This window comes from Prinia subflava, chromosome 12 (assembly GCF_021018805.1).
Source record: "Prinia subflava isolate CZ2003 ecotype Zambia chromosome 12, Cam_Psub_1.2, whole genome shotgun sequence".
In the NCBI taxonomy this organism is placed as follows: domain Eukaryota; kingdom Metazoa; phylum Chordata; class Aves; order Passeriformes; family Cisticolidae; genus Prinia; species Prinia subflava.
In genome coordinates this window covers 1,974,171-2,000,279 of record NC_086258.1, presented here as the reverse complement: position 1 = coordinate 2,000,279, position 26,109 = coordinate 1,974,171, and the positions used below count along the sequence as shown (strand labels likewise).

Below are 26,109 nucleotides of genomic sequence, written 5' to 3'. Positions count from 1 at the left end.
TATCTATCACTGCAAGGGTAATCACAACCTTCCATCTAGGTCTGGCGACTCTAGAAACTTCCCTGTTTGTCCATGCAGGTCATGGGAACAGCCCCAAAGCACCAAAAGAACAGGCAGCACTGCAATGATCCTGCCCGTGCTGCTGCAGGAGGGTGCTGGCCTGCAGCTGTGTCCTCCACATCAGGAGTTCACCGGGGCACAGAGGATGTAACCAAGGCACCCAAAAGCTGCCCAAGCACTGTAAATCCCAGCCCCTTGGAGCTGTGGAGCTTTCAGTGCTACAGAAGTGTCCCAGATTCATCAGGTTTGGGGCAGCTCCACCACCACACCACAGTGACCCCACCTAGGCTGGCTGCTGGGGCCCAAAAAGTACCCAAGAGAGGAAAAGGAATTACTTGGGAATATCCTCCCATTTTTTTTCCCAGGAAAGGAAGTGTTTGTATAATGATGACCAAATCCTGCAGACTGAGTATCTGCAATCATACCAGCTTGAAAAAACAAAATTTTGAGCCTAGTATCTAAATAAAAAGGGGTGACCCACTGGAAACAAGATCAATCCCACAGGTGGTACTCCATCTTCATACTCCATTTACAAAATTCAGGTATCTGAGGATACATTCTAAATATCCTGTCTTCAATACTTTTCAGTGGTCTGGGAGGGAAGTCGGGGTGAAAGGCAGCAGATAAAGGATTATTTCAACTGCACTTGGCAGTTGAGACAGACTTCTGGAGGAGCCTGCTGAGGTTTTCACCTCCATCTCCACACAGTGCACTCAGGTCCTTTCAGCAGTGGCTGGGCCAGCAGGAAGCTGTGGGAAGCCGTGCCCAAAATCTCAAAAGGATTTCTTCTCTTCTTACCCACAGAGCACCTACAGGTGGCTTTTACACTGCCAGCCTTGTCTGCAGCACCGTGGCAAAGCATGGGAGAGCACTCAGGAGAAAAAAAAAGGTGTTAAATCCATCTTCCTGTATCACTCTCACCATTTATAGAGAAGCTCCAAAATGCCAAAGCAGCTGACAGGATCCCACAAACCGCACTGCAGAGCACCAGTGGCTCCTGAGTTTTGCAGGAAACCTACCAGAAAGATTTCCACACAATACCTGCAGCTTTCTGATATAAAATGTGGACCCTTTTCCTTCCCCTTCCAGATGTGCAGATGACCAGCAGGTCAGTGCATCCATGCTGCAAGGACAGTCCAGTGCCAGCACAGCTCTGGGGAGGAGCCTGAAAAGCTGCTGGAGTTGCTGGGCATGGAAAACATTATTTATTTGCCCAGAAAGGAGCTGCCTGCCATGGGCCTGACTCCCACAGCCCCACTCAAACTGGTGCTGTCCTACTCCAAACGAGGAAAATAATAGAGCAACTTTACAAACCACAGCTGTGGCAGTAACACAAGACTATTTCTCACCTTCTATGACAAAAGCAATGCCAGTTGCAAGACAACATGATATCACAACCTGCCATTCATCCTCTCATCTCAAGGCACAGCCATTCCATACAAAAGCTGGAGATCACCTGTCGTGCTCTGCTTCCTTCTTTCAAATGCAGCATTGTGTTAGCACCAGGATCCCGCTGCTTTGGGGCTGGAAGTGTTGCTAGAGCAACAAAAATGCTGGAAAGTAGAGCAGAGAACAAAAGGACTCCACAGCCCCACCGAGGGTGTGATCAAGGAGACAGCAACAATGTAAAATGGGACCAGGAGACCTCCCTTAGAGCAGGGAGCTGCCATCTCCCATCCTCTGCTGGGCAGAATGGTAATTTAGCACACAGATCATCCCAGTAAGAAATTCCAGCAGCTCAGCCCCATGTCTGCTTCTTATCAGGAGCCCTGTGACTGACCAGAGCACTGCTCCTCTCCGTGATCCATCCTTTCATGCCCAGCACAAGGATGCATTCACAGATGACTTGGGTGCACACAGGTAGGAATTAGGGACATATTTCTCTGTAAAGGCAGAGCAGACCCCTGCTTGCATGTGAAGCAGATTGCCCTTGCAGCAGGAGACGTGGTCAGAATTCCTCTCACTGGACAAATCCAAATTAGGTGACATTCCAGAAGTTCACTGAGCTGGGTGGACAATGGGATCCCACTGCACCTTGCAGGCCTTAGCAGGGTGGCCCGAGCTGTGAGGAACACAGATACTTTAGGAAATAATCCTCAAAGCAGACTGGTTCAGGGCTTGCCTGTGCCCCTTCTGGCAGGTTCAGCACAGGGACACTGCGCCCAAGGTGTGTGGAGTGTCCTGATTGGAACTGTCACCCCTGGGGCTGGGGAGGGACAGACAGCAAACACCAGGCTGCTGGGAGATGGCAACCCACTGTCAAAATCCACCCATGGAGGGTCATGTTTGCTGCATCAGCCTGTCTGCAGCCCAGTCCTAATCCTGGAGAACTTTGGAAGAGCTCAGAAGATCCTTCACACACACTTGGATTCTTCTGCACTGCACTGTTCACAAGGCTCTGACCAACTCTGATTTGTAGCTCATGATAAAAAACACAGTTTAAAGGCAACCTTTGTCATGTACCAAAAACTGTCCCTCTGTGCCTGGTCTTCCTGTCACCTGCACCTGTGGCTTTAACCCTGGCTCTGCCAACAGCTTCCAGAAGTCTCTGAGAGGAAAGGGAGCCCTTGCAGGAGTCACATTTGCTACATGGGACTACAAACCACTCTGACAAACTAAGCATCAGCATCAGGAGAAGTCCTGGAGGTGTCTGGCTTGAAGTATAAATGCAAAAAAAGTTATATTTTTTCAAAGCTTCAGCAAATCCTTCATCAGTGAAGCTGATGAAGACACAAAAATCCTCAGGGTGGATTATGAAAATGAGCAAAGGTAGGACCAGCTCCAGGGAAGTGAGGCTCAAAGCCTGGCTCAGAGCTGGTATCACCTCCTTGTGATCACCTGCACAGGTTACAGACCAAGCAGCAAAGAGGATGAACAGTATTTATCCCCCCTCTGGACTAAAACTCAAGAGGTGCAGAAGTCACATGAACTGCAGAGGATCCCAGCACCAGAGCCTGCCTGGCCCTGGGAACAGCCAGCCAAGGCTGCCCAGAGCTCAGTGAGACCCCACACCTGAGGAGAACTGAGGGTGTGCTGCAACTTGATCCAAGGCCCTGATACCCATGGCTGTGAGTGTGACCTTCCCAGCCAGCCCAGTTTCAATGCTCAGATGCCTCCTCATGCCTGCTCACAGCTCTGGGAGGATCTCTGTCCCCTCTGTGCTCTGCTCAGCACTGCACCTTCCCCATGGCACGCAGAGCAGAGCACTGGGATGTGCTCCAGCCTCACCTCAGCTGGCACCTCCAGCCCAGCTTCTCAATTCCAAAATAGCTTCTTCCCCATTTGACCCACTAAAACAAAAACCACTGAGAAACACAAAAATTCAAACAGACAGAATGACAAATGCTGGAACTGCATAATGTAAAAAAAGCAGTAAATTAATCCAAGAACCTGAAGACTGGTCTATCCACAGTTTTGGCATCTTTTCAGCCATCCCTGATAAAGGCACCTTTATACATGACAGTTCTGTTGAGACAGGTCAGAGTCAGACCAACAGAAATGCTCTCCTGCCAGAATGTGCTGATACCAGCATGGCTGTGCCCCAAGCCTTCCCACAAAGCTTCAGGCTGGGTATCAACACTATACAAACAATCTCCATTAATGGTGGTTGCTTTCAACATACAAAGGAACTGCCATGACCATCCTGTCAATTATTTCTACAAATCCAATGGATAAAAACCTGTAACTGAGGGGGAAACATGTCACATCTGCCTCCTCCTGCTCTGCTTAGGAGGGCTGGGAAGAGCCCAGGAGCCCATCCAAAATGTTCTTTATGCCATGGCAGCAGCTCACTTCACTCAGGAAGGATCATTTTGCCAGCAAAACCTGCAGCCACATTCAAGCCATCCAAGACACCCACACAGCATTCCGAGGCAGCATTCCTGGATGGAGGCATGGCTCACACCCACCCACACAGCCAGGGCCTGGACCTGCAGCCTGTTCCCAGGGTCTGTGCCACCGTGTCTCCTCAAACAGCCCTCCCTGCAGTGCTGAATGCTCTGGAATAGCATTACTGCGACAATTAGTAATTATTGCTCTGATGCATTAATGTCTGCAAGTCCCAAGCCCACCTGTCTGGCCTCGCTGGGTAATTCCAGAGCAGAGCTCTCAGCAGCACTGCCCTGCTCCTCTTCCTCCTGCTTTGGGTGTGCCCTGGACCACGGGCCATTCCCCCATGGAATTGTGTTCATATAAACAACCCATGCCACAGATAGATCCCTCATCACACCCCTGGGGGCTCTCAGGGCAAGGAAAGAGGTTTTAATCTGATTTTGGGCACCATACCCCTGGAGAAGCTGCTGCTGTCACATCAGCAGCTCAGAGGATGCACTAGAAAAGACAGAGATGTTCACTGCTCCTCCCAGGAGCTGCCCAGCCCAGCAGGCAGTGAGGTGATACAGCCTCCTGTGGGGAGGGACAGATGTGCCCAGTGCCACAGCACAGCTGGGGAGCTCAGGGGAGGAGACACAGCACCCAGAAAACGGCAGTGGTTACAGGGGATTACCTCTGAAACTCAGCTTGGGAAAACTCACTGCTCAGCTGGCAGGGAGATCAACAATCATTTTGATTCAAGTATTCCCACAGAAAGAAATGGGCCTGATGAGCCTCTGTGGCCCTTCCAGCCTGATCCGGTGATTCTGGGGGTTCCCACTTCCCTGGGAATTCACTTGCAGCATGGCCTGTGTCTCTCAGGCCCCGGTAGCAAGGGAAGAACAATCTGTTGAGACACCCAGGGAGCAGGGAACGTCTGGCAGAGGCAGGAAACCATCTCTTTCCTCCTGCCTTTCCTCCCCGGGTGATGTGACACACAGGAATATTTCCAGTTAGCACAACCCTCCATTGGCCAAACCTTCCCACAGTTCTGATAATGCAGTGAGAAAACAATCCTGGCTGATTTTCCTTCCATGCAATTTAACTTCTAGTACTGAATATAACACACTCCTTCCCACTCCTGTGCCCAGAGCCAAACAAAGCCAATCTGCTGGAGAGGGAGGTTTAAGTAGGATTTAAGATCTGCCTTGAACTCCTGGTAGCAGCCTACGATGGAGTGGATCCTACTCAGGCTGAGCAACCACATACATTTGTCACATGTGGAATAAAAGAAAGCATTGAGAATTTGTGCTAAAACATTCAGGGCTTTTTCTCATTAGAAAAAAAAAAAAAAGTAAAAGAGCTAAACCAACCAAGAGAGCAGAGATTTTCCCAGGGTTTCTGCAAGGCTGTGGCTGAGAGGATCCTGCACTGTGACACAGCAGGACAGGAGATGCTGGTGGGGGGATCCAGCCCCTGTGATCCCCTCCCTGCTTTCCTCCACTCCCCTGTCCTGTGAAACCAGGCCTGAACCTCCAGCTGCAACTGCTGTGCTCCTGCAAGAACCACGTAAAAAACCCAAACACAGCAGAACAAAAAAGAAAGGTCACTGAGGTGACTCTTTCAATTTTGCTTTAGAAAAGTCCTTGACAGGTTGTCAAAGTGGATTTGTTTATTAAAAGTGTATTTTTCCTAGCAAGGAGCACAGAATGTCTGTACAACAGATGCCATAATTGCCCAGGTTTGTTAATAATTGCACCGGCTGGAACAGGATGCATTAGCCTAATTTAAGAACGAAGTAAGAACATATGAAAGATCACAGGTCCCATTTTCAAGGTGAATCCAAGGCTGCTATCACAAGTCCTAAGAAGAGGAGCTGGACATTCAGAGTCACACTGGCTTTGATCACAAATAGTTCATACTTTACAAAGTGCTTCTAGAAGTTTTCTATCCCTTCATCAGGCCTGGCCATGGTGTCAAGGAATAAAGCCAAAAACCAGAGCACAAAAAAGAGGGACCGTTATGTAACTCACCATCTCTTCCCTAATGAAGATGATCTGTACATTTAAAAATTAACATTCTGCAGTTCTTCAACAGTTCCAGTTAAAGGCTTCCAACATCAAGTCAGGCCTTTGAACTTTGGGAAAATATTACCTCTGTTTTACTTCTGGGAAAAGCACCAGAGGCAGCAAAACCTCAACCAGCCTTGCCTGGACACTTCTTTAACTTCTTTTGTTTAAGCTGCTGCCTGCCCCATTGCCTGGGTACTGCAGGGAGGCTGCTCTCACTGCAGCTGATAGCAAATCCCTCCCTGACTTCTGTAGGTTTGGATCAGGTCCCAAAACTCTTTTCAGTATAATTCTCCAGTCTGGGTAATCTGTCTTATGGAGGGTCAATGCTGCAAATTCTGCTTGCACTTAAGTCCTATTGTCTGTCTGCACTAATTCTGCACAGACAGCATTTCCTCAGCCCTCTGCTCAGACAGCCCCACACTCGCCGGACATGAAGCCAGGCAGCTGCTAAGAGAGAAAAAAGAAAAAAGAAAACCATAGATTTACCTCTTCCCAACACTCAACCACAGTCCAAGCCTCACTTCACACATGGGACCATGCTCCTGGAGCCCTGGGACACCAGCTCTGAGCTTGCAAAGCACCCTTCACACTTACATGGCAATAAAAATTAGCTTAATTAATAATACATCAGCAAGGAAATGTTAACGAGCACCCAGCAGGGGAGCAGGAACTGTTGTCTAATCTCCTTGTGTGGACTGCTTGCTTTGGCAGGGATCAGCAACTGCATCAGCATCACCATGGGGCAGGGAGGGCTCTGAGTCACCGGGACACAGCAGGAAACATTTACATCTCTCTTTACAGCAGACACTGTTGCACCAGGAGTTACTCTTGGCAGCCCCACGCCAACTTCCACTTGTGGAGTTTTGGTCATTTCAAGAAGAATTTTGGCTATCCCTGGGCATCCAGTGCATAAATACAGACACGGGCCCTCCTCCTGCAGCTCCTTGGCCACGTCTGCAAATCCTGCAGCTCTGCCCACACCGGCCTCGAGCTGCTGGGTCACGAGTGGGGGGGAGCAGATCAAACCTCCCAGTCCTTGGGAGCTCACTGGGAACATCCAAACCATTTCCTTAGGGTTTGCCCTTCCCTGAAGAGGCACAGGGTGCTGAGGCTCATCCCAAGGCACACAGTGGAGATCCTCCCTCCCAGCTGGTTCTTCTCCCTGTCACAGGAGGCAGCCTGGGCACCCCACGGGTGGCAGCCCTGGGGCTCATCCCCTGCAGGGCTGTGGGGAGGAGGTTTCCTGCGGCCAGTGGAGCCTTTCATCAGCCTGCCTGGGAACAAAGGCCCGGTGAAGAAAGGCAAGTTGGCTGCTGCAACTTCCCAGCACTGGCCAAGGCCCAGACCTGACGGAGCAGCCTCATTCCTCATCACCTCCTGCCCTTCTCCTCCTCTCACACAGCCCTGGGATCACACCGGGTCGGTATTTGAGCCACACGAGGGCTGGGGATAGGGATGGGAATAGGGCTGGGGATAGGGATGGGGACAAGCTGGGGATAGGGATGGGGACAATCCATGTGTCCCATGTCAGTGACACAGCCTCCAACCCCAATTCCAGCCCACACACGAGCCCCAATCCCAGCAGCAACAGCCACACAACATGCACGTCCTCCCTGCACAAAGCACCAGCATCTGCAGCAGGAGGGAAAATTTGGGGCTGCTGTCAGACAGGGGCAGGAGATAAATGATGTCTATAAAGCAGCCTCTGTGAGGGCAGTCTGGAAGGCTGAGAAAACATCAAACAATAAGGTTTTAATAAAAGCCATAAATGATTAATACCAACGTGCTCTTATCAAAGGCAAACTCCTAGAAACACAAGAACATAACCAGATCACCAGCACAAAGGGCACATTCTACAGGGAAGGAAATGACAAAACTCACAAAAAACCCAGAAGAAGTGCGAGAAAGGCTGGAGTTCACTGTGTGTGGCAGAAGTCTTTAAAAAATCTTGAAAAAAAACCAAGAGAAATACAACTTGCAGCTCCTAGAAACAAGAGTGGAAATAAAAGACAGAATATGATCCCCCCTCGCTGGCCTTTCCCAACGCTGCACGCCGGAGGCTGCGCTGGCTCCGGGTGCTGTGAATGCCCAAATTCAAAGCAGACGGAGCTGCACTTTGTCTGCTCACTGGTGGCATCTCCCTGGTGCAGGGGGATGTCGATTAAAGGACAGCCAGGATCTTCACCTCACCTCTCCACACATGCTCCCGGAGCTACAGGAGCTGGCACTACAGCAAGAGGAAATATTCCAGCTCGTCCGAGGGCCATCTTTAAAGGAACAGTCCTTGTTTGTCCTCAAAGTGTGGCAGAAAGGATTAAATATTCCAGATGTCACCTCCAGACCCGACAGGACACCTTACAAACGATCACCTTTGCATATTAAGAAGGTATTAAAGCACCAACTTGAATCCAGCCTAGCAAAACTAAAGAATACCCTTCCTAATCCAAAGAACAAAAGGATTTCTAAAGTATGGGATTCACAGATCCTTGACATTTAAAACACAGAGCTGATTAAAGCCATTACAAACAAGTTTGCAATTAAAAGCACCTCATGTTTTGGTTACCAGTTCAGCAGTGGTGCTTTTTGCAGAGCCTTCTGGGTGTTGATTTAAGCCATCAAATATTAATAATACTCTTCGATTAATAAAATATTCAGACTCTTGCTTTAGAGTCTCATAATCTGGAGGTTTATGTGCAAACTGGCAGGATTCTACATGGAACCACACAAACCAGCTCCCAGCCCATTGTTAATGCTTTCATCTCCCAAATACAAATATTCTCTTCTTTACACCTCCAAACCCACACTTGACAGGCTGTAAATTTGCTGCCAACCCCAGTGGACATAAATGCACCAAAACAGTAAAGATAATTTCTCAGGTCCCGAAAATGCAAGTGACTTCAACACCCATCTCCTGTTTAGTGCAGGTCCCAGTGACCTCCAGGCTGGAGGTGCTGCCCCTTCAGAACCCAAACCCTCCTCAGAGGCAGGAGGAGCCAAGAGGAGCCTCCAGCACCTTCCATGAGTCCCTCCCATGTGCCTGAAGCAAAACTCACACACAGGGAATGAACTTCAGTCAAAGCAGCCTAAAAACGTGCCTTGGGTGACACCCCAGGAGCTGAGATAATCAAGAGAGGACAAATTAAACTACAGAGAAGACAAAATAAAATATACAGAGGGCTTTTCCACCCAGCTGCTCCCACCTGGGCTGAGCTAATCCAGCATCAAACCTGGAGTCAGTTTGGAGATTGGGCAAGGCTTTGGAATCACAGACCAGGGATATTTGCATTCACTGGATGCTGAGGAACACCACGTTTCAGTACCTCCCTCCCAATCCTGCAACAGGCACACTTTCAATTCCCAAATCAGCAGCTGGATGAAGCATGTAATTTTGAAACCCATTAATCCTTTCTAAGTCTTCTACCATGTGCATGTTTAATTTCCCACTTCTTGAAACAATATTATGATTTTTGAGAGAAGCAGAGCTTCTGAACGCTCTGGGTCAGCAGTATGAAACATCCCCAATTCCCACTGAAGTTGGATAAAGCATTGGGGTAATTTGCCTCCTGGCTTTGAGCCTGTGGGAGAAATTACCTATTAAAACTTCCTCTGAAACTGCAAGGATTGGAAATGTACAACTGGAGAGGAAGAAGGTAGCTCAGATTCTCAAGAAACCAGGAGCTGATGCTTTAAAATGAAAAGAAGGAGGGAAATATGTATTTCACTGCTCTCAGGGCTGTACTCAATTGCACCTGCAGGTCATGGCCAAGAGCCTGGGGAGATCAGGATTCCCTTTTGCAAGACAACAGGCTCAAATCCTTCTGTCAACATCTGCTTGGACAGATTTGAGTTCCAAATTAATTAAATGTCTGAGGCAGCACTCTGAACAACTTCTACCACAGTCAAGGCCCCTGCACAGCCTGCTGCACCTCGGACACCTGGACTGCCATTCCCTCCCCACGGAGATGCCCTCACGCCCTGCTCCCTTCTCTGGGGATGGCTCAGCCCATCAGGTTCATCCTGGCTGCCCCCAGAAGCAGCCTGGTCTCAGAAGCAATAAACACCTCGTTCCTCTTCTTTTCACCAGCAAGGGCAGCAGGAGCAGGCAGCTACAGCATCCCGGGGCTCCTGGACTGGCTGTCCCCACACCACAGGGAATGGTCCTGTGCTGCCTTTGGGCACCACTGACCCCCCTCAGCTCAGCTCCCCAGTCTCTGCTGCTGCTGGAAATGCTGTACTGAGCTCACAGCACCTTCTGGAGCAGGTTCTGGCCCAGCTGACCAAGGACACGTAATCACTGTCATTATTTTTATCCCTGTTCACAAAATTTCACGTTTCCCTGTAATGCCAAGTCACTTACCTGGCTTTTTTTGGGGTTTATCCATGTCAGCCTGGTTATCTTGCTCCATACTTACTTCCTCCCAGCTGCACCACCTGCAAATTTCCTCCCTGCCCATGTGCTGTCTCTGCAGGATGATCAGCTTTATGCAAACAGAAGTGGACCTGAATTTTCTGCTCTGCCACTCAGCATTTCCCTGTCCTGAACTGACACTGCCTCTGAGAGCTCTCCTGCGAGGAGGCACTGAAAAGGATGGATTTATTATCAAAATCCTCATCCCCAGCCCCAAGCCTGGCCCTGGTACACACAGACAGCTCAGGTGGGCTCATCTGGCTCAGGATTTGCCCGTGCCATGAGTCGGGAGCAGCTCTGAACCATCCCAAATGGAAACCCGGGCTGAGATGGGAGCAAATGGCAAGACAATGGTGGGGATTGGGCATTAAGGAAACAGGAATCCTCCTGGAGCAACATTTCCTACTTGAGAAGAGGATGTGCTGGATGTGCTGGATACTTTGCTGTGCTACAAAGTTTTACTTAAAAGCAGGAAAGCTTTGAAAAGCTTTTCTATTTTTTCTAGACACAGCAATGCCACACCGAGCGTTCTTCCGAACATGGTTTATTCTGGGTTTATGAACTTCCCAGAGCTAGCAGGGAACTAAACTGCACTAAACTAAACACACCAAACTCTGCATTCCCTGTTGGATTCACTTCAGCACTTCAGACAGACTCCAGCCATCAGCAATGGGATGTCCCTGCCCACACAGCCCCACATCAAGGGGGCAGAGACTCACAGGGCTGCTCCCTGCTCCCCCTGATCCTCGCACAGCTGGGTGAGCTTCGTGGTCACCTTTGGCCTCCACAATAGTCAGGAAGAGGGAACTCCCCAGCAAAATGTGTCTTGAAGCACCCAAACAGACTCCTTGAACCTCTCACAGTCCTGCACTAAAGACAATCCCCTCTCACCTCCTCCTTTCCTGGGATGCAGTGACCCAAACCAGCACTGTGCCAGGGAAAAGCGAGAGGGGAACCCGAGCACTTCTGGGGAGGAGAGGGGAAAGGACAGAGCACAAAAGGCCAGGCAAGCTGATAAAGAGCAAGGCCTCAGACTGGCATTCCAGATCAGTCCCTGACCATTCCAACACCAGCTGCCCTCATGCACATTTGGAAATGGGACACCCAGGGCACCAGCACTGGCTCGGGGATGCTCGTGCCTTCCTCACTGAGCTGCTCCCAGGGGAGGGATCCAGCTCCACAGACTCCAACGGGCTCCCTCCACAGAGGAGCTGCTTCTCCTCCTCATTGCTGTTGGGGTTTTTGCTGGTAATTGCATCTCTCCCAGGGCTTCTGCTGACACAGCAGTGGGAGAGCAATTGCTTCGTGTTCATGGACAGAGAACTGAGTGGGCAAAACTTCTCAAATGGAGACCAAGACTCTGCTTTGGAAAGCAAAATATAAGCCACCTTGGTCTGGGATCACCTCTAAACTAATAAAGCTGCATCCACAGCAAGGACTTCTATTACAATTTTAGCAAGAAGAAATGAAAAATCATTCTCTCCAGCCAGCATAATTATATTGGAAGAGTTTATTTAAAGTATAACCCAGGCCTTTGATTCTGCCTCGACTGACAAAATGTTCCTCAGATGCTCTCTTCAGTTACATTGGCTCAGTCACATCAGCTTAGCACAGCTGAAGGGCACTTCTAAGGCTTTCTTAAAGCTTCATAAGTCATATTTACTCATTCTGTTATTATTTAAAGTTTCTCTAGATGGAAGAAAAGGATGAGCTCCCCACGGGCCTTTGCCAGCCCACAAGATGTGAGAATACATGGAAAAAGTAAAAGTTACCACCCATTTGACACAGGCCAGGGCTATGTGTAATTATAATCATGTTAACAAAGTAACCTCCCTACTTCAGAGTTCTAAAACCTCCTTATGAGTATCAGAGAGGGAAAATAACCCCCTTCTTTCTCTGTACAAAGACACAGTTAAAATGTATTAGCCTGGTGCCCCAGGAGAAATGTAGCACAAGTGAAAGAGGCGTGCTGTGTGTGTTCAGTGTGCTGTGAGCTCACCTCAGAGCTCTCGGGATCCCCAGGGAAGCAGCTGCCCTGCAGGACACAGCTCCGAGGAGGGCTGGTGGGGTTTGAAACACCCAGCACCTCCTGAGATAAGTGACTGAAATGAGATGTGAGTTAAAAGCCTCTCCTGACTGGCAGGAGGGAACGAGGGAGGGCAGGCCTGGAGGCAGAGCTGGATTGTACCTGCCAGGCACAGAGTGGGGATCTGCAGCTCTGCCCTTCGTGCTCGCCGCTCCGAGGCTGCTCCTCAGCTCCTGCCATCCCTCCTGCACCCAGCCCTGCTGCAGGAGCCTCTCTCCAGGCAGAGCCGGGGAAATGCTGTCCCTTGATGCTGTGGGGAAGTCACTGAGCTGGCAGGGGGCTCAGCCGAGCTCCCAGCACCGGCTGCAGGAGATGAGAGCCGGGATCAAAGCCAGGGAGAGGCCTCAGCACCACGGCTGATGTGAGCACTGCTCAGCCCCAGCGTGGGGAGCTGCTGGGTGCTGAGTCCATCCCAGATCCAGCCCCAGCCAGGAATCCTGCCCGCTCTGCCGGCTCGTCGCTTTAGAGATCAAAGCTGCACCTCCAGAAGAGAGATTTTACAGATCTGAACAGACAGAAGGGAAAAAAATGATGAAAAATGCAGTGTGACTTCTGAAGGGAACCACTTCACTCAAAGCCACACACGCACCTCGCTTCCTGCACCAGCCTCCCCAGGTTACCACGAGCCCCAGAAAAACATCACAGCTTGAACTTCAGACTTGCACCAAACAAGTATTTTAGGAAACACAAACACAAGGGCAGCTCTTCACCAAACTGATGCAAACTGGAGGAGCAGCACCAAATCCGATGAACATGAACCACCATACATGGCTGAGCAAGGCTCAATTCCTCAAAACTCAATTCCTTAAAATTTAAACTTTAGTGCAGTAGGTCTGAAGCACGTAACAACCCCAAACTGGACTGGATATAAGATACCTACACAAGAAATCCAACAGCAGAATCAGATTTTTCTGCAGCCTCATGGTTACTGCACCAAAGGACTGCAGCACAGCCACTCCCCAACACAGAATCACCTGGGACAGGTAACAGAAGAGAACAACGACTGAAGTTCACAGGATTTAGCAAGAACTTGGTGTTTAAAGAGATTGTCCCTCACCCATCAACAATAAGATCTGACAAGAAGCTGTTCTAGCCTGGGAGTTTTTGTCTGGAGTTCAGCAGAGTTGTCTACAGGTGGTTGGGCACTCCCTGCAGAGACACAGGCATCACCTTCCCAACCTGCCCACTCTCTCCCAGCTCTTCACTGGGATCAAGGATCTCCTCCCAAAAACACACGTCTGCACCTCTCTTAACCAAGTGAAACAATCCCATCTTGCACTTGGCAGAACACTGTGGATGTGGGATGTTTTCCCTCGCTCTCCCACACCAGCCCTGGGGAGGCAAAGAGCTTCTCCTGCAGACCCCACATTCCAGCCTGACTTACACCAACTTCCTCCCCTGTGGCCTCAGAGGGGTATAAGCAAGATGTGGCCTCAGACAGAACTGAGTTCATGGGGGAGGGGAGGAATTAAACTCCAAATGAGTCACTGTTCCCTCCCCATAATCCACAGCAACATCTGGGGATACTCTGCCTGACTGAGAGCAGTGGCTCTTAATGCTCCGCTCACAGGGCAGACCCAGCCAGGGCTCCTGGGTGCTTCCCAAAATAAAACCTGTGTGTCTGCAGGGCTAGGACTGACCTGTGCATCAGGAGCTGATGAGCTATTAGCCAACTCCTGCCCCAGTTACAGCCGTGCCATTCTCCTGAGAGCAAAACTGGACCATGGAATCACACAGGCACTCGAGGGCTGATTCCTCTGTTGCAGGGAAAAATTAACACTCATCCTCTCCAAAAGCACAAGGGAAAGGCAGCAGGATCAGGCCAATTGTGACAGGCCATAAAGGAAGCCTTGAACAATCTCCCAGCAACAGTGATGGGAATCCTGTCTGAGTGATAAATCCAAGCTGTCTGCAGCACTTCCAAAGCACTGCTAGTGTCACCTGCGTGGCCGTGCCACAACCTTCACCCCACGCCAGGCAGACGTTCCGGGCCAGAGCACAGCCCTGTCAACAAGGTACTGCAGACAGGGAGAGTGGGGAAAGGCAGCAGCCAGCCTGTCACCCCTGGGTGGGCCCGGGCCAGTGACCACACCTGGCTGCGGCCACAAGCAGCCGCTCGGCCCAGCTCCAGCTGGCCTGTACAGGAGTGTGCACCTGAGTCACAGCCTGAGAATGATGCACACCTGGATCAGTCTGTGTACAGTGCACACCTGGGTCACAGTCTGTGTACAGTGCACACCTGGGTCACAGCCTGAGAATGATGCACACCTGGATCACAGTCTGTGTAAGATGCACACCTGTATAACAGTCTGAGGATGATGCACACCTGTATTATAGTCTGTACACGCATGTACACCTGCATTATAGCCTGTGTACAACTGTACACCTCTATTAGTCTGTGTACAGTGCAAATCTGTATTATAGTCTGTGTACAATGCACACCTGTGTGACAGTCTCTGCACAGCTGCACACCTGTGTGACAGCCCGTGTGCCATGCACACCTGTGTCACACAGCCCGTGTACACTGCACACCTGTGTCACACAGCCCGTGTACACTGCACACCTGTGTCACACAGCCCGTGTACAATGCACACCTGTGTCACACAGCCCGTGTGCCATGCACACCTGTGACACAGCCCGTGTACACTGCACACCTGTGTCACAGCCCGTGTACAATGCACACCTGTGTCACAGCCTCTGCACAGCTGCACACCTGTGTCACACAGCCCGTGTACAATGCACACCTGTGTCACACAGCCCGTGTGCCATGCACACCTGTCACACAGCCCGTGTGCCATGCACACCTGTGTCACACAGCCCGTGTGCCACGCACACCTGTGTCACACAGCCCGTGTGCCATGCACACCTGTGTCACAGCCCGTGTGCCATGCACACCTGTGTCACACAGCCCGTGTGCCACGCACACCTGTGTCACACAGCCCGTGTGCCATGCACACCTGTGTCACACAGCCCGTGTACAATGCACACCTGTGTCACACAGCCCGTGTGCCACGCACACCTGTGTCACACAGCCCGTGTGCCACGCACACCTGTGTCACACAGCCCGTGTGCCACGCACACCTGTGTCACACAGCCCGTGTGCCACGCACACCTGTGTCACACAGCCCGTGTACACTGCACACCTGTGTCACAGCCCGTGTGCCACGCACACCTGTGTCACACAGCCCGTGTGCCACGCACACCTGTGTCACACAGCCCGTGTGCCACGCACACCTGTGTCACACAGCCCGTGTGCCATGCACACCTGTGTCACACAGCCCGTGTACACTGCACACCTGTGTCACAGCCCGTGTACACTGCACACCTGTGTCACACAGCCCGTGTACAATGCACACCTGTGTCACACAGCCCGTGTGCCATGCACACCTGTGTCACAGCCCGTGTACAGTGCACACCTGTGTCACACAGCCCGTGTGCCACGCACACCTGTGTCACACAGCCCGTGTGCCACGCACACCTGTGTCACACAGCCCGTGTGCCATGCACACCTGTGTCACAGCCCGTGTACAGTGCACACCTGTGTCACACAGCCCGTGTGCCATGTACACCTGTGTCACGCAGCCCGTGTGCCATGCACACCTGTGTCATTACCTCGCGGCCCTCTCTGTGCAGGCCCAGCAGCCAGCCCAGCCGCACTCCAGCGTTCACCTGAGGGCACACACTGGTGACAAGTTTATGTTCTCTGCACGGCCGGGGCAGCAGTCAGAGCCCGGCACGGGAGCGATGCTGCCGCCCTGTGTGCACGGTCACAGCCCCGCTGCTGTCACCCCACGGCTGTGCCCTGGCACCCCGAGCCGGCCCGCCTGGCACAGGGATGCTGTGCTTGATCCCTGGCAGTGTCCCAGGTCAGGCTGGACGGGGCTCGGAGCACCCCGGGGTGGTGGTGTCCCTGCCCATGGCAGGGGGCGGCACTAGATGTTCAGGTCCCGTCCGACCCAAACCATTCCACGACTGACTGTACATGCCCGGAGCGGCAGGGCAGCCACGGAGCCGCTCTCCGGTTCCCGGAGGAGCGGAGAGCCCAGCCTGCCGAGCCGGGAGCCCAGCCTGCCGAGCCGGGAGCCCGGAGCGCCGAGCCGGGAGCCCAGACTGCCGAGCCGGGCTCCCCCGGGACGCGCAGCCCCGCGTCCCCCTGGGGCTCCTCCCGCCCGCGGGCCCGGGACCCTGCATGACTCCCGCCCGCCGCCGCCCCGGACCCTGCATGGCTCATAACACCGGCCCGCCCGCCGCCGCCGCCGCCGCGCCCGGCCGGGCCCCGGACTCTGGATGGAGCCGCGCCAGCGCCGCCCCGCCGCATGGGGCGGCCCCGGAACATGGATGGCGGCCCCGCCGCTCCCCCCTCCCGCCTCCGCCACACGCACTCGCTCCCATTGGGGGGAGCCCCGGAATCTGTATGGCACATACCACTGACTCACCGTGGAGGGGTGTAACTTATACAGAGTCCCGGGCCCCCCTACACACAATGGCAGCAGCTCCCACATTCTTCCCCTCAGAGGAGTTGGACTGAACCATGGGGCGGCGGGGGCACGGCCCCCCTCCCGGCCTCCGACAGAACCCGCCTGGCCCTGGGCGATACCACTCCACGCTCCCCCATCTTCCTTCCCCCCGCCCGGGTAGATGGACGCCGCCGCTCTCACTCACCTCGGCATCCACTGTGGCCATGGCCGGAGCCCCGGAGCGCAGCCCCGCCCCCCCGGCGGCTCCTCGCGCCTTGGCTCCGCCCCTTGCCCCTCATTCTTCTCAATGGAGACTCTCGGCCGCTCACTGCGCACGCGCGCGGCAGCATGGCGGCCCCCAGGGGCCCCGCTGTCCGTACGGCGTCATGGCGGCGCCCATCGGGAGGTGCCGTACAGCCGCAGCGGGCATGGCGACGCGGTGACACGGGGACAGGGCTGGGATGGGGATGGACCCCGCGCTCCCCGCACCTGCACCCACAAACCGCGGCTCCTCACGGATCCTACCGAGACCCTCGAGTCCCCAGCACACCCCGAGACTGCGGGGGGAAGAGCAGCTGCCGGTCCCAACTGAGCACAGTGAGCTTCCCAAACTTTCAGCAGCACCCGGCTGCACAACTTGCCCAAAAACCTACATAAAATCCCTGAAAAAATCCCAGAAGGAGTCCAAAAGTTCCTTTGTCTCTCCTGCCAAAAGGTTAACCATTTTAAATCTCCTCCTTTTTTAGCTTCTCCCACATTTGGGTCATTTCAGCCCAGTTCGTGCAAGGTTTTTGGTGTCTGTGTCACCTAAAGACAGGGATGGGGCAGAGGGGGCAGCTCGCCTGGCTCTGCCCCATAGAAAGGTCACTTCCAGCCCCTTCACTCCCTTTCCCACACCTCCAGCACCCACAACAGCTTCAGCCCTCCCAAGTCCCACAGGGCCCCTCCTAATGCCCAGGCCCTAAACCCATGATTGTAAAACAATTATCCCTTTTACAGCTCTCTAGTAAAGCAGAAAATAGCACGAGGGGGAGATAAGCACCTGCAAAAGGCTCCTTGGCCCCACGGCTGTATCAGAAGCCACCCTGGGGAAGTCACACCTGCCCCAGGGAGACACAGGGATGGGCAGGTACTCCTGGACAGGGCAATTCGTCTTTCTTGGAGGGAAACAAGAGCCTTTGCATGCTCTGAAGTCAATTTATGCATTTATTATCTGCTCTCTGGAGGGACAGACTCCATCCCTTGGTCCTCAGGCTGCTCTGCTGCAGCCCCAGCTGACACCTCGCTCCTCTCAGAGGGTGAATGGAGAGTTCTGTTCCAGGTCCTCCCGAGGGGCAGCTCCCATCTCTGCTCTGGGACAGAGACAGCACCCAGGGCATGGCTGGAGCTGAGCCAGGCTCAGGCTGCAGAGCAGGGAAAGGTTCTTCCCCCAGAGGTGCTGGCACTGCCCAGGCTCCCCAGGGAATGGGCACGGCCCCGAGGCTGCCACAGCTCCAGGAGCCTTTGGACAGCGCTGCCAGGGATGCCCAGGGTGGGGTTGGTGGGGGGGTCTGTGCAGGGACAGGAGTGGCACTGGGTGATCCCTGTGGGAGCCTGCCCACTGAGGGTTCTTACTGTGCTTTGCAGGGAATCTCTCACCCTGCAGCTCCCCGGGCCGGGGGCAGCGGCTATGGGGAGCCCTGGTGAGGTGCTGGGGCACAGCCGGGGTTACCCCGCTGCCATCCCAGCCCTGGACACTCCCGGCAGCGCTGTGCCAGCTCCGGGGCTGTCCCGATGCACTGACTGACCCGGGGGGGCCTGTGCTGCTCTGGAGGGCTTTGGGACGGGCTGCGACAGCAAAGCTGTCAGCGCCAGCTCTGCCGGAGCATCCCCAGCGGGGCCTTCCCGAGCTGTGTGTCCCTCCTGTCACCCAAGGCTGTGTGTCCCGTCACCCCGAGCTGTGTGTCCCCCCGGTCACCCCGGGCTGTGTGTCCCATCACCCCGGGCTGTGTGTCCCATCACCCCGAGCTGTGTGTCCCATCACCCCGGGCTGTGTGTCCCTCCTGTCACCCAAGGCTGTGTGTCCCATCACCCCGGGCTGTGTGTCCCTCCTGTCACCCAAGGCTGTGTGTCCCATCACCCCGGGCTGTGTGTCCCTCCTGTCACCCAAGGCTGTGTGTCCCATCACCGCGGGCTGTGTGTCCCTCCCGTCACCCCGGGCTGTGTCCGATCACCCTGGGCTGTGTGTCCCCCCGGTCACCCCGGGCTGTGTCTGATCACCCCGAGCTGTGTGTCCCCCCGGTCACCCCGGGCTGTGTGTCCCTCCCGTCACACCGGGCTGTGTGTCCCTCCGGTCATCCCCAGCTCTGTGCCCCTCCGGTCACCCCGGGCCGGTCCACACCGGGACACCCGGCCCCTGCAGCCTCCGCAGGTGCGGAGGAGCGGAGGCCCTCGGGGGTGTGGAGGGACTCCGAGAGGCTCCCAAAGCCGCTCAGAGCCTCGGGAAAGCCCCCGGACACCGTGAGCAGCTCCGGGGCCGCTTCGGGCGCTGCCGGCCCGGCAGGGGAAGGAGGCGGCGGCCCCGGAGCGCGGCCCGGCAGCGGCGGCAGCGCCGCGGTCAAAATAAGAGTCCCCGGGGCTGGGGACCCGCCCCCGCCCGCTCCATCCCCTCCGAGCAGCCTCTCCCTCAGTTTGGCAGCAGCAGCTAATTAATTGATTAATTAATTAATTAACCAACCCCCCAGAGAACCCCCTGCTCACCGGCAGGGCCGTGGCAGCGTCCCCGCGGAGCCCCCGGCGCGGCCCCTCCGGTGCCTCCCGCTCGGCGGGGACTCAGAGGGGCCCCGGGGTCCCACCGCTCCCGGGGGATGAGTTGAGGCTCGGAGCAGGGTGGTGGCGGGCTGGGTGTCCTTCCCCTGGGATCCCCCCGGGATGGGGCGACTGCTCCCCGCACAAAGAGCCACCTCTGGAAACCTCTGCTCCGGGAAGGGCCGGTATCAGCCTGGACATCGCCAAATCCCGCTCTGGGGGTGCCCAGCATCGCCCACCCCGCACTGGGGGTGCCCAGCATCGCCCACCCCGCAGTGGGGGTGCCCAGCATCGCAAATCCCGCACTGGGAGTGCCCAGCATCTCCAAATCCCGCTCTGGGGTTGCCCCACGTGGGATGTTGGGCATCATCCCTGCTCCTACAAAGCAGACCCGGGCTGGCAGCGGGTCAGGGCTGAGGGCGGTGGGTGAGGCCGGACGCGCACCGGGCCGGGCTCTGGTGGCTCCTCTCCAGCATTTGCGGCAGCTCTGTCTCTCCCAGATGGACACAGAGACGCAGCGGCCGCTGGGACAAACCTCCCCAAGCCATCAGGGAGGGGAGAGGCTCCCGAAAGAAGCCGAAATAACCAGGAACACACAGAGCTTTTGGAGCCCATCACCACCGGCCATGGCTCTTGTCCACCTCAAACCCATCCTGAGCGAAGGGCAGCGGGGCGAGGACGGGCTCTGCTGTGCCAGAATTCCCTGTTTTCCTGGAGCGGCTGCTGGGAGCCGGGGCAGGGCTCGGGGCTCGGCCGGGCCGCCGGAGCCGCCCCGCAGCCGCGCCGAGCTCCAGCCGGGCGGACACCGCCCTCTCCCGCCCGAGCCGGGCGAGCGGAGCCGCCGCTGCACATCCTGGGATTCTCCGGCAGGAAGAGCCCGGCCCCAGCGCCCGCCGCTTCCTCCGGCGCCCTTCCAGCGGCACCGACCCACGGAGCTGCGGCGGGGGAGATTCCAGGCTGCAGATCGGGAAAGGTTCTTCCTCCAGCGGTGCTGGCACTGCCCAGGCTCCCCAGGGAATGGGCACGGCCCCGAGGCTGCCACAGCTCCAGGAGCCTTTGGACAGCGCTGCCAGGGATGCCCAGGGTGGGGTTGGTGGGGGGTCTGTGCAGGTTTGGGATGGATGATCTTTGTGGGTCCGTTCCAGCTCAGGATGTTCCATGAGTCTGTGATTCACTGTGGGAACGAGTTCCTTCAGGCCACCCCAGCCATTCCCCTGCCGAGCTGGAGGAGCCGTGGCTTTGCTTTAACCTCGGCTCTAAATCCAATTCCAAGCTCCAGCTCCAGTGGGTCAGCCTCCACTGAGAGCCCTGAACCACTTCTCACTTCGGGTCTCAGCATCCGGACAGCTGAGGTATCATTCATGATCGTCACATACCCAGAGCAAAGCACGCATGGTCTTAAAAAAATCTTTATTTACATTTTTCCAGTTCTTTACATTTGGGAGGTTAAAACCCAGGACAAAAATACTCCCCAGAAGCCGTGGTAAACATGGAAAATTGTGAGTTTACATTTCAAAACCCAGATATAAATTGCACAGAAGCCTTAGGTAGTACAGAGCCATCACAAATTTTTGTATAAAACCCCAAAATCTGTAAAGAGAACCACAGGAATAAAGAATTACAGCCATGAGTAGTGGTACAAGAAAGGGCACAAGTTTAGAGGGTTTTACCCCACCAGTCTGTCTTGGGGAGGAGGGATGGGACATTCCTGTTGCAGATAGTTGCAAATATTTTAAAATATAGAATAAAACCTGAATGGAGCCTAGAACACCCTGCATCTCCTGTCTTGTGCTGGCTCAACAGGAAAATATCCTAGCAGAAAATATTTATTTGTACAAAACTCCTGGAAGTTCAGTGGAAACCTAAAAAACAATCACTGTCCAAAAGAAAGCAGAGCCTTTTCATCCCCCTTTCCCCATCTCCTGCGGGCAGCGGGACAGCAGACGCCAAAGCAGAGTTTAGTTTAGGACACAAACAACACTGAAAAAGCCAAAGATACAGAGGTGGAACATGTGGAGAGCAGGACAAGAACAAAACCATGAAGGACATAAAAGCAGTAGGGAAAAAAAAAAGAAAGAAAGAAAGAAAAAAAAAAAGTGATGATATTTTTGGTGTTTTCCATTGAACACTGAGTTTGGAAATAATTACTCACAAGCTTCTCTCCTACCCCACTGCCCCCCCTCCCCATTTCAAACAAACTCAAAAACAATTGCTTCCAAAATCTGAGCCAGGAATTTGAATGAATACCTACGTGCTGAAGTTCTTTACCCAGAGCTGTGATCGGAAAAATGGGCTTTTTTCCTCTTTATTTCAGTGTTCAGCAAGAGGAGGGAGGGATGGCCAAGGGCCTAAAGGAGCTCCCCAAGACTGCAAGAGGTGGAAGCCAGAGAGGCTGTGGGCAGAGGACAGAGGGGCTGATCCTCTCTGGAGAGGGTGAGTAGACAAACTCAAACCCAAACCCAAATACTGGGTTTGCCCCACTGTGCTCATCCAAAGCCCTCCCCAAGGACCTGCTGACAGTGCCCCGGGGCCACCCTGCAGGGGGCTTCGAGGAGAGCTGGACTAACCCCTCCATGCTGCAGTTCTGGCCCATCTCAAAGGGCTCCATAAAACATCAGCAAGGCTCTTTGTGTCAGGCTTCACTTCCCTGCGCAGCCTGGGACGGGCAAGGCGGGGCAGGAGGGTAGGAAAACACTGATTGTCACTTGTTGTGTCAATTCCCTTGCACAACGAGGCTGCTCAGAGACAACCCTGGGGTGATGCCTGCTGCATCCTGGCCAGAGCCTCCTCCCAGGGTGAGAGGGGCCCCTGCACAGCACCCAAAGGGATGAGAACCACTCTGAGGTGCAGCTCCAGCTCCTTCTGCTCCCTCCCAGCAGCCGGTGGTGATGGACACTCCTCACCAGCCAAGAGTGTTCCCATTTGCTCCTTGCTTTTCAAAGTGTGCAGCAAGAGGTCCCACAGACCAGACTGTAGCAGATATAATTTGTTAGAGCAGGCAGAGGTGCACAGGAGCACTGCAGGGACTCAGGGCACAGCACGGGCTGGGTGAGGGCTCCCTCCTCCACAGCCTCCACCATGCATGGGACACTCCCAAAACAACAGTGGAACAAGGACAGATGCTGGCTGGGAGTCTGGAAAAGCAGCCCAGTGGCTCTGGCCACAGCAACCAAACTGCAATCCCATTTTCCAGCCAAGGAACAGGGGCTGGACACATCTCCAGCAGCTCAGCCCCAGGGATGGAGAAGGAGCTGGGAGACCAATCCTGCTCGCAGCCCTGTCTGCCTCTCCCAGAGCCTGCAGCCCAAGCCAGCAGGACCAGAAGCACTGGCACCTTACAGGAATTTTTCCAGAGGTGTGGAAGGGATTTGGGTTCAAGGATCTGTACAGCCAACAGCAAGGAAGGCCACGGGAGCTGCAGACTGAGCCAGGCAAGACAGGTTCGGCCAAGTGGGAGGAAGAGGAAGGGCACTGGGGAAGAGCTGTACCTGCCTTTGACCCATTGTGGATGAAGAATCCTGCTCATGGCAGGCCGGACCACCTGGCAAAGGAGAGTCTGAATGATGGAAGCTGGGCAGAAGCAGAAGCTCAGAAGAGAATGAAGAGGGATCTTTGTGGTCAAGACACAGATCACACTCCAGGGTACTTGCAGTGACAACATTTAGACAACACCTGCATGCTTCAGACATGGGATCACCAAAGTGGAGTTGTGGGGAGGAGCCTTCTTCCACTTTTAATAAGTTTATTCCAAGTTGCTCTTTAGGAGAGGGCTGGGGCTGGTGTTCTGCAGCCCTTCCAGCCAGATCTTGGCTCTGCCATCTCCATCCTCTTAAAGGCAGAGTCTGCTCTCCCCTTCCTCCCCACCAGCAGTGAGCACTGCCCAGGACTCCTGGGCCACTTGGACAAATCCTGGCTTCAGGACACAGGGCTTGGGAAGCAGCACTGCAGTGGCTGCTCTCTCCAGAGCCAAACCCACGTGGTACCAAATTCCCTCCAGCCCTGTGGAATTGTGAACCTGGCACTGTGATCAGGCCACACCGTGCTTGTTTTCCCCAAGCTGCCTTGGCAGAGTTCACCACCCTTCCTGGTGAGAGAAAAAAACGTCACTTCATTTTGGAAGAAATCAGCAAGGTGCATTCCTGGATTTGGCATGAACAGGCACATGGATCAGCATCAGAAATGGATGAAAGAGCACAGCATTTCTCGTAGAATAATTTATTAAATACAGCATTAAAATTTGTATTTCTGAATTCAATCATTAAAAACAACTTCATCTCATATATATATATATATATATATTCAGGGACAATGACAATCACTCTATCAGCATCGGTGCATGTTGTGCCAGCACTGCTCAGAACGGCACCTTCGCTACGCTACCCTTAAAGCAGTTCAATGCTTAAAAAAAATAAAATAAAAAAGCATTTGCAAAGAAAGAGTGCAAAGCAGGGCCTGTCCCAGCTGCCTGAGGGGTGTGCAGAGGTGGCTGAGCAATGAGACAGCAGCTGGAAATGCTCCTAAAGGTCTGTCAGGTATTGCCTGCCCAGCCTGGGGCCGTGTGGGGACCAGCTCTGAGGTGCCAAAGGTCTGGAGGCCACAACTCCAGCCTGGCTGGGCACCTGTGGCTCTGAGGCTTGTGGTTTCCTCAGCTTGGGCAGTCAATGCTAAACAAGCTAAACAAGGTGTGTGTGGGGAAAAAAGCGCAAAAAGAAAATTTGCAAGAAAACCCAGCTTGTTCCCCCGACTGCCAGGTGCAGCGGAGACTGCAGAGGAGAGCAGCAGCTCCCACACGGTTTGTGTTCATTGTCACATTCTGCTCAGGCTCAGGGGACACACAGCAAACCAGTGCCACAACAGGCCCCTGGCCCAGCACCCTCGTGGGAGCCTGGGCAGGGACAGCCACTGCCAGGGAGAGCCCCATGGAGGGTTCCAGAGGGTACCAGGGCCCCTGGGCAGACTCAGAGGTAGAATCAGACAGACTTTTGTGATTGATGGTCACGGAACCCCGGCCTGGGAGGAGAGGGCACCCTGCAGGGGCAGGAGATGGGACATGGAGCGTGGTCCCTCTGCTCACAGAGTGACCACTGCTGTTCTCCTGTGTGCCAGGGCCCAGCCACTGGGCAAGGGTGGGCTGTGTCCCACAGGGCTCTGTGGGGAAAAGCCACCTGTGCTGGAAAAGGGCACCCGTGGAACACCAGGATCTTCCCCAGAGCTCACCAGGGCTTGTCAGCAAGTGTCCCCACGAGCCCCCCCTGTGCCCATGGCCACTCATGCTGCCAGTCACTCCCCCCACAGCTCAGCCACAGCGAGGGCTTGTGCTTTTGGCTTTTCAAAAGTCCCTGACCTTCCGAACCTGCTTACTCCAAGAAACCTCCTGCTACCCTTAGGACCTCTGAGGACAAGGAGGAAAGGGCTGTCAAAAGCATTTGTGGAGAGCACACAGCCCCTAAAAGAGGAGAGAAAGTCCACACAGCCCAGCCTTCCCCTAGAGTGGAGCCGTGCCAAGTCAGGAGCGTTTCAGATAAGGCATTGCAGGTGCTTTGATAGTAAAGCAGTTAGTGTTGACTACAGTACTGAACAGGCTGCTGCCCAGGGTTTCCCAGGGGCACATCCAGCTCTCCAGCACTTGGTGCAGCAGCAGGAGACAGTTCTGTTTCCCAGACCTCTCCTACACGCATGCAGGCTGCTCTGGCTGCCCTTTTTGGTTTTTTTTACCCCCTCCCTAGAAAGAGACTTAAAAAGCCCAGGCTGGGATGTGGCAGTTCCCTCCCCAAAGCAGCCAGAGAGACAAGAAGACGCCTTGTGCTGTACCAGACTTTGCCACAGGCGGGTGCCCCGCGGTGCCAGGGTGGGCAGCGCCAGCAGGGTCGGAGCAGGGGAGGGCTAATTGCCATTGCTGATGCTGGAGTTGGCACTGCTGCAGCTCTGCTCGTAGGATGGAGGTGCCTCTGTGGGGGAAAGGAAGAATGAGAGAGGTTATGGTGGGCATTTGGAGGGTTCCCTTCACCCCAGTCTGTGTAACCCACTGCAGAGGGAAGCAACCCCCCAACACACACTGCCAGGGCCCCACAGCCTGCCCAGCTGAGGCACATGGGGTTTGTAGGACTTGAGCCAGCCACTGCCATCCCTGCCCTGATGCCCATGGAGGTTAAAATCACCACCTCACAGTACTGTTCTGTTCCTCCCTTTCTTTCCCGAGTGTCCTCCTGTCCTCCAGCACCTGCAAATCACTTGTGCTCCATGTGCCCCAACTCAGGGCTGAAGCAACACAAGGAGTGTCCTGTTACCCGAGTGCAAAGAGAGGGCTTGATTTGGGTAGGACTGAGCTAACACTGCTGGCCCTGCCATCCAGCACAGCTCCAGGAACCCAGCACACACTGCTGGCCCTGCAGGAATCCAGCATGCTGGGATTTCCCTGAGCTGTTCCAC

General features: G+C 54.3%; 2 protein-coding genes and 1 long non-coding RNA gene across 4 annotated transcripts in view; all 3 read right to left on the bottom strand.

The window, feature by feature from the left end:
• Positions 1-17,158, bottom strand: part of LOC134557278 (histone-lysine N-methyltransferase EHMT1-like) — a 119,457-nt gene extending 102,299 nt beyond the window's left edge. The window contains exon 1 of one of the 2 annotated variants that reach the window (XM_063410133.1): positions 17,099-17,158. In XM_063410133.1, the coding sequence (XP_063266203.1) occupies positions 17,099-17,119 (21 nt within the window). In that variant the 5' untranslated portion in view covers positions 17,120-17,158. The remainder of the gene's footprint in view (positions 1-17,098) is intronic. The other variant, XM_063410132.1, reaches the window with a different exon arrangement.
• On the bottom strand, positions 11,866-16,680 carry LOC134557279 (uncharacterized). Its single transcript, XR_010082013.1, has 3 exons — positions 16,049-16,680; positions 13,317-13,410; positions 11,866-12,941 (listed from the first exon to the last, which is right to left on the bottom strand). It is a non-coding gene; the product is annotated as an uncharacterized LOC134557279 (long non-coding RNA).
• Positions 17,159-23,879: 6,721 nt separating the features above from the next.
• ARRDC1 (arrestin domain containing 1) overlaps positions 23,880-26,109 on the bottom strand; it is a 35,623-nt gene continuing 33,393 nt past the window's right edge. Inside the window, exon 8 of the mRNA XM_063409040.1 lies at positions 23,880-25,628. Coding sequence (XP_063265110.1) covers positions 25,564-25,628 — 65 coding nt within the window. The 3' untranslated portion in view covers positions 23,880-25,563. The remainder of the gene's footprint in view (positions 25,629-26,109) is intronic.